Source organism: Tripterygium wilfordii, chromosome 4 (genome assembly GCF_013401445.1).
Source record: "Tripterygium wilfordii isolate XIE 37 chromosome 4, ASM1340144v1, whole genome shotgun sequence".
Lineage (NCBI taxonomy): Eukaryota > Viridiplantae > Streptophyta > Magnoliopsida > Celastrales > Celastraceae > Tripterygium > Tripterygium wilfordii.
Window position 1 is genome coordinate 13803197 of NC_052235.1, and position 21097 is coordinate 13824293.

At 37.5% G+C, this 21097-nt stretch overlaps 2 protein-coding genes across 2 annotated transcripts; both read right to left on the reverse strand.

Moving 5' to 3' along the window:
* Positions 1–388: 388 nt before the first annotated feature.
* Positions 389–8998, reverse strand: LOC119997234 (calmodulin-binding protein 60 B). Its single transcript, XM_038844113.1, has 9 exons — positions 8788–8998; positions 8428–8569; positions 6356–6431; positions 5358–5416; positions 4293–4783; positions 4047–4207; positions 3760–3963; positions 2448–2682; positions 389–1432 (listed from the first exon to the last, which is right to left on the reverse strand). The coding sequence occupies exons 2-9, from the start codon at positions 8532–8534 to the stop codon at positions 846–848; spliced, it is 1920 nt and encodes a 639-aa protein (XP_038700041.1). The 5' UTR covers positions 8535–8569; positions 8788–8998; the 3' UTR covers positions 389–845.
* A 1650-nt stretch (positions 8999–10648) lies between these two features.
* LOC119996041 (bifunctional dethiobiotin synthetase/7,8-diamino-pelargonic acid aminotransferase, mitochondrial) lies at positions 10649–20832 on the reverse strand. The gene is made up of 14 exons (XM_038842540.1): positions 20016–20832; positions 19371–19541; positions 18714–18975; positions 18416–18496; positions 17322–17442; positions 16497–16645; positions 15926–16020; positions 14692–14807; positions 14442–14588; positions 13603–13736; positions 13363–13494; positions 11952–12086; positions 11600–11712; positions 10649–11061 (listed from the first exon to the last, which is right to left on the reverse strand). The coding sequence occupies exons 1-14, from the start codon at positions 20822–20824 to the stop codon at positions 10881–10883; spliced, it is 2646 nt and encodes an 881-aa protein (XP_038698468.1). The 5' UTR covers positions 20825–20832; the 3' UTR covers positions 10649–10880.
* Between the last annotated feature and the right edge of the window lie 265 nt (positions 20833–21097).

Consider the following 21097-nt stretch of genomic DNA (forward strand, 5'->3'; position numbering starts at 1 on the left):
ATCCAGTCTGTTTTTCCTTTTGATCTTTGCCCGTCTTCAACTCTCTCTCTCTTTTTTCTCATTAATGGAGTAAAAACACCACAGAAGTGTAAGTCCCAAGCTTCTTAGTGCCATGTTTTCTCCTGTGCTCTTTCTGGAATCCATATTGATCCAAAAAAAAGGGACTCCAAGCCACTATAATTGCTAGACTTCAATTATAATTTGCAAAAGTTGTTTAAACATTAAAAAAAGAAAGATTAATCAAATCTAAAGGCTAATGACCAAAGCAACACAGATCAAATTGAACATAATATCCTTCGAAGTGCAGAGACATCAAAACAAATCTCCTGCAGTTATGATCAAAACAAATACCCAGCAATTTTGATGGTTTAGATAGAAAACACAGCAGTAACAGAAAGATGAAACTCCCAGAGAACTAGGGAGAGATTAGAGTTCATTCTTAACACAAATAAGAAATCAATATAATATTGTGCAAATCGTACTTAAGAGATTAGAAAGGTTCCCCTAATCAGTCAAGACAAACACTGAAGGGGCCATTGGTTGAAAAGGATATTCACCCCTTACGGCCCAAAAACAAATATCATACACAAAGCAATTGTAATCAGAATGAAACATCTAGCTAAACAAGGCAACTGAATAAACTTACTGTACAGGCAGCTGTACAAGATATTGCCAATGTCTAATATGAATCCTGAACCACCCGAGGCTTTGTAGACTCCCAAAACCAATAATTTCAAGCATTCCCAAAAGCTCAGGTCATAGCTGGAATTCATGAAGCATTTTGTAAAGTTATGCTAAGATGATTTGGTGCAAATATAGGATTGATGATAACAACCCTATAGCAATTATTCATCTTCTAATTCAACAATCTGTGCCCGCCTCTCAGCTGCTTTCTTCCTGATAAAGAATCCCCACCTCATTGCCGCCTTTATCTTCAGCCACCCCACAACAGCTTTACCAGGACGGCCGCGATCCTCATCATCGAAGTTTGACATTGGTGATGGCATATAGGATGGAAATGCAAAGCCATCTTCAGGCACATTTATCGAACTATGGCCTCCCATGCTGAAGAGACGGAGCAAGTGTTGCATATCTTCATTCTCAAGCATCTCGTGACTTCGCATACGAATCTCCTCCTCCGAAAAAAAGTCCTCAACTCCCTTGTCCCGGTTGTTTGACCAGTCACCAAAAGGATTAAGCATTGATGGTTGAGAGGATCCAATGGTTGGGAATGCAGGGGCGGACGATTGTAGAGGACCAAGGGCCAGCCCAACAACACTGCTATCATTTCTAATGCCTTGTGATTGGTGAGAATTACTAATCAGCTGGTCATGCTGTGGGAATGAATTACCATCAAACTGTGTACGAGAATTAGGATTCACAACTTGAGGCTGGGTTGAGTATCTTGTTGCCAGATCGCCATACGCTGATGCTGGCAGAAAGCAAACCAAAAGACCAGTAAATGGTATGTTTTGTTAAATGTTATTCATCAAATACCAATTATACAATATAAAAATAGCCAAATGAAGATTTACACATAAATTGGCTTTAAATCAAACCATTCATATTTAATCACAAGAAAAATCATTTAAAAATCACCTCCACTTACTTCATACCTATTGTTGTGAAAATGATCTAGAAATACATAAACTGAAACCATTTTCTAGGCCCAGAGGTAAAGTTGCTTCGCTACTTTCCACGGGGTTACATGTTTAAATCCTGAAAATAGTCTTTCTTTAATGCAGGAGTAAGGTCGTAAACATATTCCCCTTTCCCTACCCCACATCCACAGCGGGAACTTTGCACTAGGTTGTTTAGCCTTTTAACTAAGAGAAACAACCAAGGATAAATTAAAGCATTAAAGCCACATCATCACTAGATACAAGCCCAGCCTCCGGAGATCTTGAAGTTGAAATTTCCATCCCATCTAATCTGAAATTTTAAATTGTGTAAGGTTCCTTTTCAAGCTTGACTTTGACAGATGTGTTTGATTAGGTAAAGCTTATAGGATTTCAACAGCTAAAAATATCAGAAATCCTTGAAAGTTGCTGAAAGCGTTACTGTTCACAACCATGGAAATGCCAGATTTTTTTCCTGAATTTTTTATCATCTTCTACCTTCAAAAAACCTAATTAATTATCAAGAAGCCTCAACAAACAATCAGTAATGCAGTCCTACGTCTCCCTCACTTTACTCAGGAGAAGGCCTAGCACAACTTTTACATACTCGAGTGATGAGGGTCTTGCACTATAAGCAAGCTTTGCCTTACACAAAAGACCACCTAGGAGATCATACATTAATCTTCGTAGAAGTCAACTTCGCATGGTCAAACAAAATATCTTAACCAAAAACAGAAAGAAAAGGGAGGTGAATGGAATCAAATGCATTGACCAGAAGTTAAATGGCAAGGAGAGACGAACTTTGGAATAAAAGCCAGTAAATCTTACCTCCTACAGGTAGGACTGAATGTGAGGAAGCCTGCTCAGTTGGAACTGCAGCTGGCCTTGGTAGTTGAAGTTGATGGTCTAGAGCATGAGAGTAATCTATCTGACCCATTTGAACCTCATTTCGTAGAGTACCAGTCCTCTTGCTTTGCTTGAAGTTCAAAAGTGACTTACCATCATACTCCACAACTTGGCTCCAATTATCATATGCCTTCTTAACTAATGCATCCACATAAACCTGCAAGTAGAATCACACAATGAGAAAATTTGTTTTCACTCGATCAAAGAAATAAATACATCAAAGAAGTTTACAAAAGCCTGAAATACAACAAAGAAAGAGAGTTCAATTCGCCTCAACCTATATCCCCATCACTAGCCTGAAAACACCAACTTCTCTTTAAATTATTAGTTGCCAAATTCTTGCCGCAAGCCAAAGCCACTAACTGAACACAAGGATGAGGGCATGACCTAACATACGCTATTACCAACATAACAACTAAGGCAGAATATTCCATACAAGTCAATAAACGTATGGTATTACTTCAATATTGTTGCATATAGAAAGAAACAACGCAAGTAGCCATATTTGAGTTTTATACATAGCATTAGTCAGGAATGAGTATATTCATATGAGTGAGAGAGTGATTAAACAATGTTTCTATTCCAAATTAAGAGGCAAAGGCCCCCGTAGGCAGGGGGAGGGAGAGGAAGAAATAGGATGAAAAAAATTGAAACAAAAGGAGGGGGATGCACATAGAAATGCTCTTTGATCTCTTAATCCACAAGTTCATTTGTCTACCCCATAAGACCATCACAAGAAAAAGCACTCAAAGAGGTAAACGAACAGTGGAGGCAGCACAGACAACCAACATCAAATGTAACGATGCAGGTATTTAAACTTTCTCCAGAAAATAGAAGTTCAAGTGATTGATTATTGAACAATTAGATTGTGATGTTACTATAGGGAAAAAATGAAATAGGATATAAGCCTAGGAATTCCAAATAAAAAAGTAAGAGACCATTTAAAATTTTCAAGTATTAACTATGGAGTGTTAAAAATCCCAAATAACAACATAAAAGAATAAAGGCTTAAGAGGCTATCAAGAATTTAAGACTCAAAAAAAAAAGGTTGCAGGAAGCCCTTAATACAACTTGGTACAAATTCAAATAACAGAAGGCCAAACCAGTACAAAATAAGACCATGATCAAACATAAGACAACAAAAGGTAGAAAATCCTTTGTGCAGAGACAATAAAAAATAAACAAGAGTAGTAATTTGATTAAGAAGAAAGAGATACATCTAAGTTCAACTAACCTTCTGATCCTCCAAAAGGGAATCGGCTGGATAATACTGTTCCCCTGAGATAAGGCCACTCAACTCATAAATGTTGTTAAAGGCAACACCAACATTTCTTGAATCATCGGGATAGTAAACGTAAAGCTTCCCACTTAGGGCACATGTCTTTGCATGCTCTAAGAGAGCATCCCACATCTTATTTGACATACCACTTCCAAGAATCTAGTAGCAAAGTAGAGATGCGTTTAAGAAGTTAACCGTAAAGAATGAATTCAAAATAGTTTGAGAAACAGATCATTCCATACATTTCGTAACTTTTGAAGATCCCGAACCAAAAGCCGCAAAAAATCTTCAACTGTGAAAATTCCTGCCTTGTTTAGCCTCTTGTGGAATGATCCGTCCTTGCCAATCTTTTCCAACCTCCATACGTCATCGTTCAGTGCAGGTGGATAGTGTTTCTTGTACACTATAAAAGAAAACGTGTGTTTTAACAACTTTACAGCAAGAAAAAAGTCGAAAGAATAATAACCTAACATAGAGCACGATCTCACATTCCCCTCTGTGATCTTTAACAGTAAAAGCTTCAGTCTTGGCCTCACGTATGCGTATGCCATCACAATATCCAGAGGCAACCTTCAAGCCAAGCCTGAACTTTCTACTCCTAATCCAACTTGAGTTATCCGTAAAAGTAAGATCGCCGAGTGTTCCTACCCCTTCCATGAGTGTCACTTGTAAGTCTCCAGTTAACAATGGTCTCTTCCCTTCACGCTCTTTCACCACATGGCTTTCAAATTCTTCTTGCGTCCAGCTTTCATCTTCATTGTTGAAATCACCTTCAAGCACCACCACATCTAGTTTAACTGAGGCTTCAGATCCAGATGTTACAACATGGCCGGTGTTCGCATCAACCAAAACAACATGGATTGCAGCACCCTGCTCCCCCTCAACCTTTCCTCCTGTGAAAAGAGGGAGGGAAAGCCTGGACCTAAAGTGCAGCTGCAAGTTTCTGCCATCTGGACCTTCAATCCTTTTTGGGGAAGACCTGAAATTACAAATACAATAGAGATTTACCACCACTGAAGAGGGAACAAAATTCTACAGCCACAGAACGAAGACAAAGTCAGGTGTATCAAAGTACAAGAGTGAAAACATTAAGAATAGGTCTACCATAAATTAATGATAATTAAGTTCCAATTGAACCAGTGACCAATAGTAGCTACAAATATCTTCAAGAAACAGAAATCAGCGAAAATTTGTTCCCAGACAGGATGTAAGTTGTCCGCAAATAACAAAGGTGATAACCAGTTCAGAAATGTCAAAATAAATCATCTAGATTTAAATGTATGGTATTATCTCTAAATCTATATCCAATTTTTTATCTAGCAATTCTTGTCACAGAAAATGTAGCATCCTTGAGATGGTGGAAACCTAAAAATTCCCCACAGATCAACAACGCCGCTAGCTAACAAAGAAAGCTCCAATTTAAGGTCTAGAAGAAAATGACAACTGCAAAAGATTGATATTTCCAGAAACTTCTATCAGTAAGTTCATATTACAATTTCTAAAAAGATGCAATGTATAAAAGAGCTAGATTGGTGCTTAGGAATATCTTAGACCTTCCATTGAGTCTTGCGGGGCCCAACCTCGCCAACGCACGTTCCACTTCCTCACTCACCTATTTAAGCATGAATGACAACAAACCATTAACAAACTAAACAAAGGAACATACATTTCAAATGAAATAATGTGCTATACAGATAAAAGAAATCAATACCAATCCTACAACATGAGCAAGCAAAATGTTGCAATTTCCATAAAAAAATCAGCAAAGCAGACACATCAGTAGTACATATACATTGGTTCCAAAAAAAGTTCATGAAAAACGCATATTCGTTAAACACCAAGAAGTTGCAAAAGACGAATTATTAGGAAGCAAGAGAGATGGCCTACAGAAAATTAATCCAAATGTCAGAACACCATAGTTGTACTATACTATGTGCAAACTAATGTAAAATTCATTGATAACATTTATTGAGGACTCCCTGTTATTGAAGATTTTATTGTTCCTTTCATAACATATCACCCACATTAGAGCCATAGGAACCATCTGTATAAACCCTGGTTAAGAGACTCCAGGCTTTCAGCTGGGCAAATTTAAGGACAACTGCTTCTCTATTGCCAGGTTTCAGTTGTTGAGGGATTACAGCAACTTAACAGAAATTCTGAGATATGATGTAAAATAATATTCTTTCCGTACTTTATTTAATTGTAATTTGTACTTTGCTTTCTGGATTGATCTCACTTGCTGCCTCTAAATAAAATTTCTTTTGCATTAAAAAAAGGCATATCATATATGATATATCATTTAAACTATTGACAGATAATAAACTAGTTGTTATGTTATATGGACTTGGGTGAAGGCCCATAAGCCTAACAAATCTTGGGTGTGGAGAATAACACGAAAGTACAAATCAAAACAACAATTGCCAACAACTTCTGGGAAATCATAGCATTGTTAAACAGATAGAAAAAGCACAAATCAAAAGTCAAATCAAACCCCATAGAAAAATTATCCATTTATACCCGAGAATACAAAGTAAAGAATAGACCTTACCACTCTACGAAGAACAGGTTCCAAAGAGGAGCATAGCTTCTGCAGACTGTCCACCTTGAGAGCTTCTACAATTACACTGCATGACACATATCTTTTTAGACCAAATAGAACCTAAAAGATCATTTCAGATTGCAAAGAATTTCAACCTAATGATGAAATAGCAATTACAAATAGAACAAGAAATGGAAATAAGCAAGTAGACGGATGAGAGAATTAACAGCCTTTTCATTCATGATTCATGAAATATTGGAAAAATATTAACTGTTCAAGGCTTCAAGAAATAAACATCACAAGGCATTTCAGCCAAATATAACCTTACATACACTCTGGTTTGAAGTCTTTTGACACTCAAAAAACATTTTAGTTAAAATGCAACGGTACAGTTACAAAACAAAGAAGTCTGAAGAGATTGCCAAATAATCCCCAGTATTTGCAACTTCTTAGAAAACAAACAGAAATATTAGAGAGTACATAAGGCCGGTCAATAAATGCCAAGTTCTTGAGGAAAAAACTCTGAAACACTGAGAATCATAAGGGGAAGACTACCTAATCGATGATTTCTTCTAGTTTCAGGCCCTTTTCCATTTACCAAAATATATTTTAATGAACCAAGTAAATTCTAACAAAACAACTAAAATTAAATGAACTTCCTAAGTTATATTTGATTGTCTCAATTTATGAATTGACTTTGGAAGACCATATTTGCAAGATAATAGTTTTCATTCATTGGAAGTTGATAATATGAAATTCTGGTCAAACAATAAATAAAAAAAACTGTTGTAGAAACTTGTTTGCAAACAGCAACACCAAAACCTTTTCTGCAAGTTTCTCTTCAATTTCTTGAGGATCCATCAAGCTTAGGATAGGTATTGGAAACTTCATAGGACAATCAAAATGGTTACAGGTTTATCAGCTTTAAAAAGGTTGGAACACCTACAGGACCAGACAGAATAGCCCGGTGGAGACCAATGGGAATTCTGGCCAGTCATCAACCCTTTTTCTTCACTACTGGACATTTACAGGGGCTTGGCATAGGTTGTAAGGGAGGGTCAAAGGGCGCAAACTCATTAAAAGACTTCAGGTTCTTGAACAAAATAAAGTAAATGGTTCACACAAAAATTTCCTCAACTTCTCCAAAATGCATCATGTTCCTCACAGAATAACAACTGATCAGTGATCCGCACTTTTTACTAGCAAAAAATTAGAAATTTGTAAGATCTATTTTCTCCTTGCTTCCTCTGCATCATTCAGGAATGGTGTATGCAAAAGAGATTCAGCTTCCCATGCGTTATTGAACAATAGTCGTAAGGCAGCTTTAGTTTCCTGTCTTAATGACCAAATGGGGCCTATGTAAGGGAATAACAGTTTTTCCACCTCAGCTACATACGTTCACAAAATAGGAAGCTGGATTAAGTCTGACAGATGGTGCAATTGTGGGTTTGTGACTTTGAGTCCATATCAGGCTATATATCATTTATTCACCATTTTACTTATTAGGATACATAAAGAAGCTCCAAATGCTTGGAAATTTCTATAAAAAATAGTTTTAATAACTTCTCCGACCAATTATGAATAGTAAAATTTCACTGATGCAGTCATTTGGATGTAACTTGGTTCCTAGGAACAATACTAGCCTTAGAGCTAAATGATGAGATACAAGTTGGGAAGAACTATACAAACAAGAAGTTGGAAAAACACCACGAAAGTGCCAAGATCAAGTAGGAGTGAATCCACTATCAAATGGACTTCAAGCACGAATATCCGGGCCTAATATAAAGTATAAACACAAGAAAAGTAGCTAAAGCAGCCACAGTGCAACTTGAAAGCTTATTCTTTGTAATAACCAAAGGGCTGTTCTAGAAGGGATATCCAATTGAAGATGATATTAGAATAAAAGGCACAAGCAGTGCACATTCCCCAAATTCACGATTTGCTTAGGGTCAGATTGGATTTTATCTTCTTGCCCTCCCGAGATATTATTAAATTAAAAGAGTATTTGACAGCTAAGACCAACGCATAAAACAGCCAATTCAACTAATCGGCCTAACACAATAAGAAAGTCGGAGAATCACCTAGCCAGAGCAGGCCGTTTCCGCTCAGGCTGCTGCTCCCCTTCTCCCTCCAAACTCCTCTTCCCTCTAGCCATACTGTTAGTCCTTTCCATATACCTGGTATGCATTGAGACTCCCTCCAAATAACCCAAGCTTCCCAGATCTGCGACAACACAAAAAAAGGAAGCGACAAAAGTAAAAGAAAAAAAAAACAAAGACAAAAGAAAACTGAACTTCAGTTGAAATTTTCCCCCAACCAAACCCTAAAAGCAACAAATTCAGACCACGCAAAAATACAATTCACCAGAGTATCCACAATCCTCAAAAAAGAAACAGTTTTAAAAAAAACCCCTAATCCACATGATACTTCAGGGTTCAAACCTGTGGCTAAAATTGTTGGGGCCCGATTTTGATTTTCCCGGTTACCAAACAGACTGCAGCCGAAAGTAGAAAGCGCGAAAGTGGAGAAAATCCAGAAAACAATCTATTGTCAGCTTGTTCAGACTTCAGAGAGACGATTAAAACAAGAAATCAAAACCATGGAAGTAAGTAACCGATTTGGATTACGACCAGGGTCGTAGAAGTCTCTTCGATCTTTATATTGATTGGTCTACTATGGCGACTCTTGGCGAACTGGAGAGAGGCATCACATGCTTCGCGGTCGAGCTGCATCCGACTCATGTTGTTGACTTTATTTACTTTGGCGGCTTTTGATTGGGAGCTCAGTTGAGATTGTCAAGTAAAGGTGGTCTTACGCAGTAGGAGATATTTGTTTGATTGGATCACGGTCGTCCAAGGAGGAGCCAAGTGTACAATCGTGGGCGTTAGTTTCTTTGGAGCTGGTGGCACTTGCCACGTCACCTTGTGGATATTATATTTGAGGATGAGGTCAGCTTTTGTCAGTCGACAGACGTCACCGGCACATACACGCAACACAAAAGATAAATGCAATTACCACTTTAGTGTTTTGACATTGTTTGATCCAAATCCAAAGTAAGAAGGCAATAAACTTAGTGTCCCCACTCCCCAACACAAAGCCTATATTTATTTATTTTATCCAAATTAGGCTTTTTTTTTATGGGAAATTAGGCTTTTTTTTATACGTTTCTCTTTTGGTATATTTTATTAATTACACTAGTTTAGATGAGAGACTTTTTATCACACACAGATTATTGCTGCAAGAGGGTTGCATTGCACTGAACAAAATTGTCGAGATTCATGATGAAAATGGAAGAATGTGGCCTGTGCATATTTATCTCAGGAAGGATGGCCGAGGAGTTTTTGGTGCCGTTTGGGACGATTTCCGAAAATCCCATGAAGTGGTATCGGAAGACAAGTTAATCATTGAGTTAATTGTTGATGGTAGAAAGAAATGCAATCAAATACGGGTGCTAGTTCTTCGTCGAAAATAGGACCTCTACTGAAGTAGATCCCAAGTCTCCAGGCAAGAAGACATGAATTTTACTCAAGTGTACCCAAAATATCGTCAAAAAGCCCAATCTTAAAATACCCCACTTTCCCTAACACATCAACACCAAATCCTTTCGAGCTTCTCTTTCTCCGTTCACCTTCGTCTATGGAAACCCCACTAGATCGACGTTAATGCACTGTTGTGGCTGTTTGAACATCCAATCTTGGGTTCTTTTGATCAATTGTTTTTTCGAAACCTTGTCCAAAACTCTTCTTTCCTCAATTTTTAAACCAAGAATGATTCTATTTCACTGTCAGGTCTCGAATTTACGATCGTGATCTTTGACAGACGAGACAACTCGCTTGAGGTCGACGGAGCTGGCGATTTTGCATGGATGGCAGAGGCGAATGATTTTATTTCACTGTCATTTGAACCCAAGGAAGCCAAAGAGAATCAAATCGAATGAGAAATGAACAAAACCCATTTGAAGAAAACAGAGGAATAAGGGATTTGAAATGAAACAGACCCATAAACAAAATCCAACTATTCTGGTTTCACTTCTTTGGCTTCTGCTAGGCTGTCATTCGAGTGAAGAAAATGGAATAAAGTTCTAGCAGAATATGGAGGGGAAAGAGAATGGATCCATGGAAGAAGAATGAAAAAGTGGTGTACTGAATGAGTTTTAAGAAAAAACGGAAAATAAATTCTACTTAGTAATGTTATATTTTTTACTGGGATTTATGAAGATTGGGGTGTACTCAATAAAATTTGGGTGAATATAATGTTCATCAATAATGTATGGTAATATTTTGAAACTTGGTGCCGACCACAAAGTCCGAAGAGAACCAGCAATTAACATCACAAAAATGTAACAAGGCAAAGTTTTACATTGTGTCAACTTATTGCATCTTAGGACAATTTGGCAACTAAATACGATGAGAACTTAGAGATTAAAGCTACCTAACCATGAACTAATTAAGAACAAAAAAAAATCCTTCAAGGCTGCCATAATGATGCCAAACGGATCCATTACAACCAGTAGTTTCTTGACTATCACAACTAATTACTCGCTTACTTGATTCAACTCTTCAAGTCTTCTACGAAGTTTGATCAGTTGTTCCCGGCAGATCTCAGGCAAGGTACAAGGTCCACACATGAGATAAATTACATTACCCAAAGGCCTCAAGTAAACGCCATCTTCTCGGAGCTTTTGAATGAGAGCGCCTGCGTAAAGCGATGCGTACCTATCCAAAGTACAAAGGCATTATTGCTGTCCAACTTGCTGGGACAGAAACTTTCATAGACAAGGCTTTCAATTGAATTATATGATCAAAGAAATGATTGAAGGAGATCTTCAAAAACAGGTCCACGTCAAAAAAATTTGATCAAGAAGAAGAAACTCATGAAAGGTGACAAAAAGATACGGATTTAAGGCATTATATCAAAACATCAGGAGCTGACCTATAAGAGGGCAGCTTAACTTAAACCAACTAGAAGAATTGCCATCACAATTTTCTTAGATGGAAATTAACATGAATCATTATTTCCTAAGCACAAGGTCCAGAGTGACAAGACATACAATACACTAAAACATAAGTATTCGACAGTAAAACCAGCCAGAAGCATTGTTTTCCATGTTGGGACTAGTGTGTGTTCATAGAATGGAGTACATTCTCAGTATTTAAGATGCAATGGCTAGCAGGAAAACACTAAAGATGCTAAGTAGACTTGATAATACTATCAGAGAGCAAATGCGAAAGGTAGAAACAGTAGAGGAAGTACCCAACATTACTGCCATCTGCTCGTAGCTCTATGGCGCAGAGAGTTCCTAATGCAACCACTCGTTTAACAGAAGGATGCGATGAAATCTGTTGAACCAGTTCCATATCCCATAACTGCAACATTTTCAAATCAAATTATAAAGGAAAACAGTGTGATATACTGGCATAAAGTTACAATATTGGAATTGGAATTATTGTCAGAAACACTAACAAGCAAAAATAAGCAGATATCTAACTCGGTATGGTAACTATATCATGCCAAATACAGGCCACTAGGCCAGGTACTCTCTCATTGCAGCAGGTGAAACCAATTACACAGAAAAAAACAAATAGTATAAAATAATTTCACATACCTCCCGGAGCAATCTTCCTTCAGAATTTACATTGGGGTTTGTCTGGGGATTTCCAAACCACTTCATGGAAGCAGCAGCCGCTGTACACCCCATAGCATGTCCAGAATACGAGTGTCCATGCAAAAGGGCCTTGAGCTGCAACCACAAGCAGATCATTCTTTATTGTTCAAAATAAATGGTTCATTTTTGTAATTTTCTATTGTGTGATTCAATTATAGCCACAAATAGGCTAGTCCAGCTCTGGCTGGACCAGTACACAGATTACTAATTTTACAAGTGTTCATAAGCATCAAAAAGAGATATACACTGGAAGTAAATTTGGGCAAGAAAAAACCAAATGGTGAAGGTGTGAAAAAATGACAATTTCCACCCAAAATTGACAAAAGGCAGTGGTTAAAATATCGTATTTTTATGTCATCTAATGGAAGGTCAAAGGTAAAACACCCAAGGTGTTACAACCACCCACAAGCTACAATGTTGGATAAGGCAATCCCATTCAAATAAAACAGCAGTTCCAGAAATGAATATTTAAAATCCACAAACAAATAATTGCATATTTTTTAGCAATCCATGAGATTATATCAGCTATTACAAAACAAAGTTAAAGAAAAAATTTCCGGCATTGAATTCATATTTGATTAGATATTTGTTATTCAAAACTTGATCGTCTGCCTCAAGTTGCCACAGTCACTAGAAACTTTTAAATATGTTTTAATAGAGGAATAGCAGATATCCTATCTACACTAAACCCCAGGGGCGGGGGATAAGGATTGGCTTAAGGCCTATTGATGGGCTTGGAATTAATGTACTCAACTGAAGCATGTACCCAATCATCTTCCAGTCATTTTCCAGTCCAGATGCAAAATAAGACAGGATGGTATAATTTATATACTATCTGGCCTCTTATCAAAACTCTCCAAAACCAAACCAAAAAAGCAAAAAATAGAGCCACAATTAGTGCAACAGCAAATATCATCAAATACTCTAAAATAATTTTCTGCTATAGAAATTTTTTGAAGTTATATCTTTCAATATTGAATTTAATGTCCCTTGTTCTATAATCTCTCATTCTGGTTTAAGGGTGTGGTGGAAACTAATTGTAATGTGAGGGAGTCTGTTCTGGACTTCATACATCTTTAGCGTACTGTTCATACCGACTTGATGCCTCACTGCCTTTGCAACTAAATTTGCTTTTCCATTCAAAAAAATATATATCTCCAACTTCAAATGTTCAAGTATCGCCATTATGTATACTAAAATATCTTCGATAGCATTTCGACCAATAATGAACTGCAGCAAGGACTAGTGGTGGCACAAACATGAGTAATATCCAACAAGTACGTCGGCGGGCAACATTCAATGCCCGAGAAAACACTATTTCTTTAATAACTTTCCCACCATAGAAAAGTACCTTTGAGTCTCCAATGAATGAATCAAACACAGTATCTGTGGCTAATGTGGCTGCCAACGGTAAAATCCCACCTGTCATCAGCTTCCCAAAGCAGGCTATATCTGGCAAACATCCTAGTAGTTTTGCTGCAGTCTGAAGAAGAAATGGGGAAAATGGACAGAAGGGAAAAGGAATGAGGTGAAAATTCAATTAAAATGAAGTAAAATAAGCAAGAACGAAATTCCGCTAAGGGCAGCTAACCTCTACCCCAAGACGCCAAAAACCTGTAAAAACTTCATCAAATATGATTGGTATTTTTAGACTACGGCACTCATTTACAAGTACACGCTGGAAAAGTGGATCAACCATATGCATTCCTCCAGCACCTTGTATAACTACAAAAAGACAAAAATAAAAATAAAAAACCCACTGCATTAGTTAGCAACCCAGTTTACAGGATTACAGAACATGATCATTATGATAAGCATACTGAGGGCTACATGATATTAAACAATCCAGAGTAATTTGTTAAAGTTATATGCGTGTATTTAACAAGCAAATCATAACTTATTTGCAAATTTTGTATGAAGTTGAACAATGGAGGTTCACCAAGCGTAGTGAAAAGCTGTGTCCAAAGGGGGATTTTCTTCTGGACGCCCTAGTATAAAGAGAAGTTCACTGCTAGTTCGGGGGACCTATGCCAACCTTATTCAACTGATGGATTCCCCCCTTGTCCACTTAAAGAAGGAACATAATTAAAGAGACAAGAGACATTAATTTCTAGAGAAAGCATATCAAATATGGTACCCAATTTTCCGGGGCCTAGAAAGACCCCCAATTCCATCACTCCATTTGCCTCAAACACAATACACGTAATTCAGGGTACTGTAAATAAAGGCCACAAGCAATGTCCCTATTCATTTCTTTCATTTTTAACGAGTTAGATATATGCATCATCAAACAAAGTCGTAGAAACAACGTTTATAAGGAATAAAGAAATGGATCTACCAGAAATGTAATAAAAACTTAAAACTTCAGCTGGGTAAAAATTGTTCTATCGCCTGCTTCTCAAAACAAAAAAAGAACAAAAAATCTCTTGCCTGGTTCTATAATCAAAGCTCCAATATAATTTAGCCCTTCCATTTCTGAATGACGCAGTAACTGTTGTTTTATATGCAATGAATAAATTCCAGCAATATCTGTCTGGTCCCTTCTTCTGTCAAAAATTTCATCACGGGACCTGAAACCTGCAAGATTTTGACACATTTCAAAAATATGCAGACATATCTGAATAAAAGAGTTGGCTGAAAGACAAATTAAAGGGAGGGAGAAGGGAACACAAAAGTTCACTTGTATCTTCAAGTTTCAGAAAATTTGAAGGCAGTCCTCTTGGTAAGGAAAGATTCCACATGCTGTCGGACATAAAGACTGTTGGAGGATCCAGAAAAAGACCTCTTCCAGTGTACCTGATAAATTCGCTCGTTCAGTAACTATATTAATGTTTAATCCCTAAACCCATTCTTGAACAGGCTTCAGAAATGCAGGTATTTAAAAGTCGACTTACTTAAGTGAACATCTAATGAATAGAGGCCATAAAAAATAGAAGCCCTAACATGTTATAAATGACCAGAAACATTTTTCCACACTTAAAAAATCCAATGAATTTCAAGCAAATAGAAAGAATTGATTCAATAATGCAAAATAACCAATGGCTTACTCGAGCATCAGAAAAATTATGAATTAATAAAAGAAATCAAAGCATAAGCCATCTCTCAAGGGAATCAAAGGAGATTTAGAAGGATTGAAATGTCAACATAAGTTTGTTGCTTAAATACCAGACACTAATTGCTCAAGCAACATTTTGGCCCTTAGATCAAATGGCAACATTTCCAAGTTTTATCTCTTCAGAAAATATCAAATAAAAAAGACGACCCAAAGCACCTTTTATAACACCAACTTGCTTTGCATCAACAATTGATGCCCCAAAGCAGGAAAAATAGAACACATAAATGAAGCCCCATCCTAAATTGCAAATAAAGCTGGAAAATGTGGTTGAAGCAAAAATACACTTCCCCTGCCGCTAAAACAAAGATATCTAAATATATATATATAAAAAAATGGTACAAGATTTCCAATGCTTGTTTTTGTTTGTTACACCCATCTCTCAACAGAGACGCACAAGACTGGGAAGTGGAATCCCTTCCTAAACTTATGGGATTTGATCGAAAGCTCAAAGATTTTTCCCTCTACAGTTGACAAAATTTGCTGGAAACTCACAAAAGGCACTGTTTTCTCTGTCAGCTCATACTATGAGGAGCTGATGAGAGCAAGGCATTGTCATGGCAACCCCAATCTTCCTTGGCTTCATATCTAGAAAACCAAAGTTCCACAAAGTAGCATTTTTAAGGGAACTGCCAGCCCGGCATCAATCACCCTATGTATGTTCAAGTCTTTGCATCTGTACAACTTGAAGCAAAACAAAAGCAAGAAACACTAAAAGACTATTAACAGAACTAGTTCTATGTTAAAACTGAGAATTAAAAATTTGGAATATATATTCCGTGCTTATATGACAATATCATACCATGGTTGCTGCAGGAACCCTGTATAAGAAGATGGAGCCTGTGCTTCCATAGCACCCAAAGTATCACCATGATAAGAACCTCTAAGCGCCAGAACCTGAAATGAACAAAACCCCATCCAAGTGAACAGCAGTTATGGACAAGATATTCCATGAAGAGTCAGAAAATAAACAGAAGACAGATTATTTAAATAATAATTATTGTGAAACAATATAGTCAATGCATCTGGCCAACACTCAAATGACTCAACTTCTTTAGACAATGTCTAGCCTTAGTGGCAGTGCCACACTTTTCCTAGACAAGAAACACACCTCAATTTTGCCACACATCTTAAAACATTTTACAACATAGTAAAAATTTGGACAAACAAACTTATCAAGGGCACAAGTGCATAAATAAACACAACATGTAGAGAGATTATAACCAGTGTTTTAAAGAAAAAATGAAAAGAAATGGCACAATTTCATTGCTTCTATAAACCAATAAAGGAATTTTCTAAAACCAAGCAATCTAGCATTAGATGTCAGAAGTATTAGAAAATTCTTGTTAGACAGATGGATGAACAAGGCCCACCATTAGCTCAATGCGTCTTTCAGTTGTGTTATTTTCGTGAAAATCTTGCAGGATTCCATGGTCACAGGAATATCTACGAAATGCCATCTTGAGAGCAATTTCAATTGCTGTGGATCCGTTATCTGAAAAATATGCCCGAGAAGCCCAACCTGCAACAAGAGCGGTCCTGATCTGCATTAGTTTACAACTTTACATCAATGGAAAAAAATGAGGTCACAAATAACAGATTAAATTCAGACCCTCATAATACTGAGCCTGTAAAGGTTTGATATTGCAACATAATATAAGAGGTATACTCCATGCAAGAATTTGAAAATTTGAGTGACTTACAACCTCTATTTCTGGAAAAAAAAAAACAAATCACAAGACAATCAACCGAGAAGATTTAATATACCAGCCACCCTTCATAATTTTCACCGCTCGTTGTAATCTCAATAAAAGAACTATATTTAGAAGAAGAAAATTATGCAGAACAAATAACTCCTATGCACAAGGCTCCCACAGTGGGTGGGGTCAAGGACAGGTAGGTGATACGCAGAGTTTACCCTGTATAACATGTGGAGAGGTTGTTTCCAAGAACTGAACACGTGACCTCTAAGTTGCACCCCTACAACTCTACGACTGGGCCACATGTTTACATAAAATTATTCAGAATACAAGTAAAAAAAATACATTATCTTTCTCAAATTTCTTCATCAACCAAACTCAGTTTTCTGCATTTAATGCACTGTCATTGAAATAAATTATCAGAGTGCATAATAGATAAGGTCTAAATAAGTAAATATGGGGGTGGAAGCAGGAACAAGGCGAAAAAAGAATAATAACCTTTCCCCACACTATCAAGCAAAATCTCAGCACATTCTAAGGCTGGCTCATAAACATTCTCAGGGAACATAACATGCCCAAATCTTGCAGCAGCATAACCCATATCTCTTGCGAGCTCGGTCTGAAAACACCTAAAAAATGACTATAATCAGATTTGAAAAAATAACCTTAAAAAGCAAGATTACAATAAGCAAATTGAGTTAAACAATGCTTCATGCTGAGGGCTATGACTCAACCCAAATGCCTATTTATGTAACTTGAGCCAATTCTTCCAGAAACCTACTAGGTACGTTTCCTTCCAAATAATCAGTCACTTCAAATTTGGTTCAAACAAAATACAGCTGTCCATTTTTTCTCCTTTAAAGCTGTGAAGCTGCTCATGTTCATTTTTAGTATGAATGGTAAACTCCAACGCACAAGGCTCCCGCAGTGGGCGGGGTCAGGGACAGGCAGGATGTAAGCAAATCTTACCCCATATAATATGTATAGAAACTATTTTTAGGAATTGAACATGTGACCCTCTAAGTTCCACCCTACAACTCTACCACTAGGCTACATGCACGCATGTCATTTTTAGTATGAATGCTAGAAATTAATTTCATCGGGTTTCTAAAGAGACTCACAAGTGAATAAACCATTCAATACCAAAAAAATGGTAAACTTAGTGTCATTGCCACGGACTCCAGGATAAGCATTATTGATCTGCACTCTGGAAAGATATCTCAATAAAAGTCGACAGGATCAATCATATATCCTAAACAGTTTTCTTGGAGATTTTTAGAGTAAGCCAATTCAATTGCATTCCACTGCTTTTCATATTTCATTATTTTATGTGGTTTCCCAATAAGCACTCACTTCAGCCAGCAAAAAAGAGTTGGAATCAAGTGTGCCAAGAAAACATATTTCTAGTTACTGAGAAACAAAATACTGAAATCCACTACTCCTAATCTTCATGACTGAAAGCTACACTTCTCTGTAAGTAATAGATGAATAGAAGCCAACATTTCAAACCTTCAAGATGGTTACTAAAGCTTCCCCCAACATATAGAGAGAGAAAAATGCGTAGATAATTTGACATATATCATGAGGATAACCTGTAAAGCGGCATCAGGTCCTTGAGTCCACCAACTGGCACATGCATCAAATTGTTGAGTTATGAACTCATTACTCTGCCCCTGTAGTAAAATATACAAAAGGTTAGTTTTCCTTGATAGAGATACAATTGTTCAATACATCATCCACAATCAATCTCAGGCAGAACATGTTCCCATAAACATAGAAGAGTAGTAAAATCAATGCCATAAGATCAGAAGAAAGAATGAAAAGGGGGGAAAACTCTGAGAGCTAAACTTTCAAATATCTAAGCAATAAAGCTAGATTGTGAATAAAAACCTTGAAGACTGCAAAGTTTTCGCCACAGCGTGAATCAATTACGGTAACAGTTTCTTCCAGTATAAGTTTGTGCTGAGTGAAAGGCCACCAGAAAATATCTCCAGCCTTCTTCGGCATGCTATTCAACTTCTTTATTCTTTCTGAATAGGCTGATAGCATTATTTCCTTTAGAGAATTGAATACATCCCCAGAGTCAACAAACCATTGAATCAGGTCGTTTGATGGATCTTGTGGAATTGTTGGCAGCACAAGCACAGGTACCCTAATTTGGCCAAACAAACATATGCAATTATGCACTATAAATACAGAATTTCATTAAACAATAGCTAAATGAGCCTAAAATTAGATATTGACGTTGAGCATCAAACAGGAGGGAGATGAAATAAATAAAAACATTCAATACATAGTCAACAAATGATTTTCAAACAAACCATGGTTATTATAACAGAGTAACAGACACAAGGATTAGGAAGCATGCTCCTTAAAGCTTCCAAGGGGTGCAAAGATCGATTCCCCTCCCTCAAAAATTTAATAACAGAAACTCATTTATCAAAAAATAGCAATAACTGAAAACCATTTATAAAAAAAAGAAGGATTTTGGCCACTCCAAAGGAAAACAAAAATATAAGAAATGTAAGAAGTTAAAAAAGAAAATACCTATCTCGCAGATATAACATCAGGGGTGTTTCATTTGCAAGTCCATGGTCTTCAAAAACAACAGCAACAACATCATAACCTCGGAGTTTTAAGCTCTCATAAGCTGAAATTGTTGCAGAAATACCACCTAGCCGTCCATCTCCAACAAGAATACCAGGCAAACGCAAAGGCCTGCAAACATGGTAAATACAAAATAATAGAAGGAAAAAGAATGTATCCCATGTTTATTCTAGTATACACAGCCAAAGTTTGGATTCTGTATCATTGCCTAGCTGCCTAATGCCTAGAAACCTGTCAGTTCTTAATCTCCTTATCTCATACATAATACTTAGTTCTTCACTTCTTATATCTTCTCAAAAGACAATTTTTTAAAAAAAATACCTGATTCCTCCACCTTTTGGCCAACAAAACCAAAATGCCTCGTAACATTTATAAACCACAGTTACAAAAGGTTTATGTCCCACTATGTAAGATGTTAGGCTTCATCGTATTTAATATGCTTGATAGCAAGAAACAGAGAAAACTAACTCACTTTCGCAAGAGCTGGTATCCGCCACACAAACACGTTTGTGGCCCCGTAACACTAAATTATAAATCTGTGAGTCTCATATGAACAAAAGAACAGTGCTGCTAAGATTCACATACCTATATAAGTCACACTGAAGAGATCCAGATGGTCCAGGACTCGCAACCCCGCCAGCAGTTTCAATTAAACCGAAAACACCCATTCTCTCTCTAGGAGCATCTCCTTCAAACCCAATGTTCAAACATTTCCCTAACATATCAACCACTGCTACATCCTCTACTAACCCTGCTTCCCTCTCTGCAGCCAAATGCGGAGAAACAGCCTCTTCCCATGCATACAAAGTCTGGCAGACCAACTCGGAAGTCTTACTTCCTTCATTCACAACCCGTTTCTCGTGGTAAAATTCCAAATCACATAACCCATACTCACACTTCTTAGGTTCGAAACCACTCCCCAATAGTGATTTCGCAGCTGATACAGACGATCGAAGCACTGAATTGGAAGCAAGTAGGGACAGCGAATGACCCTCCTCGCAGCGGCGGGAGCAGAGAGTAGAGATTTTGGAGAGAACAAAACGGGAATCGGAATCGGAAGGGAAGCCGGTTTGAAGGGGCTTTAAGTAGAGGAATTTGGAGGGTGAGGAAATCAGGAAGGAGTAGGCAAGGCCAGTGGAGACTACAGTCTTACCGAGGGAGGTATTGGCCGACCAGACAATGTAGGCCGGATGGGAGAGAGGAATGCGAAGAGCCGATGAAGCGGAGCGGGTGGTGGTGGAGAATGTGCTCCGGTGGTGGAGGAGGTACAGGAGACGACGGCGGAGGAGAAGATCGTGACGGAGGAGGGAGAGAGGGAGCATGGTGGAGGCAAATTTTGAAACGGCTTTTTTAGGGTGCGGTAAGGAGGAATTTGAATTCCGGCGCAGGTTCATTACTTGTGGTTCGGTATTTAAGGGCATGTCCAATCCGAACCCAATAATAGGAACGCACCGATACTCCAGAGTCGGTAAAAGTCTCTTTTGAGTATCATATTTTATTTTTACCCTAACCAGCACCCTATAAAATAGTCTAAAAACTTATTTTGAGTATCATATCTCATTTTTACCCCATCAAGGCATCAATGGTATCCTAAACGAGATTAGGGGAGGTCCGATACTCAAAGCAGCGGACTATTGTCCTGTATGGATTGTGAGACGTTGGATTTT

Bases quoted from the DNA above. Each gene is read 5' to 3' on its own strand.
- LOC119997234 (XM_038844113.1), bottom strand. From the start codon at position 8,534: ATGCATACCAGGTATATGGAAAGGACTAACAGTATGGCTAGAGGGAAG. The intron at 6,432-8,427 runs GTGATTCTCCGA...TGTGTCATGCAG, and splicing joins AAACGGCCTGCTCTGGCTAG to TGTAATTGTAGAAGCTCTCA. The intron at 3,964-4,046 runs GTATGGAATGAT...CTTTGCTACTAG, and splicing joins ATCTTCAAAAGTTACGAAAT to ATTCTTGGAAGTGGTATGTC.
- LOC119996041 (XM_038842540.1), bottom strand. From the start codon at position 20,824: ATGAACCTGCGCCGGAATTCAAATTCCTCCTTACCGCACCCTAAAAAA. The intron at 14,808-15,925 runs GTATGATATTGT...CGAATTTATCAG, and splicing joins GGGTTCCTGCAGCAACCATG to GTACACTGGAAGAGGTCTTT. The intron at 14,589-14,691 runs GTGAACTTTTGT...AAAATCTTGCAG, and splicing joins TCTGAAACTTGAAGATACAA to GTTTCAGGTCCCGTGATGAA.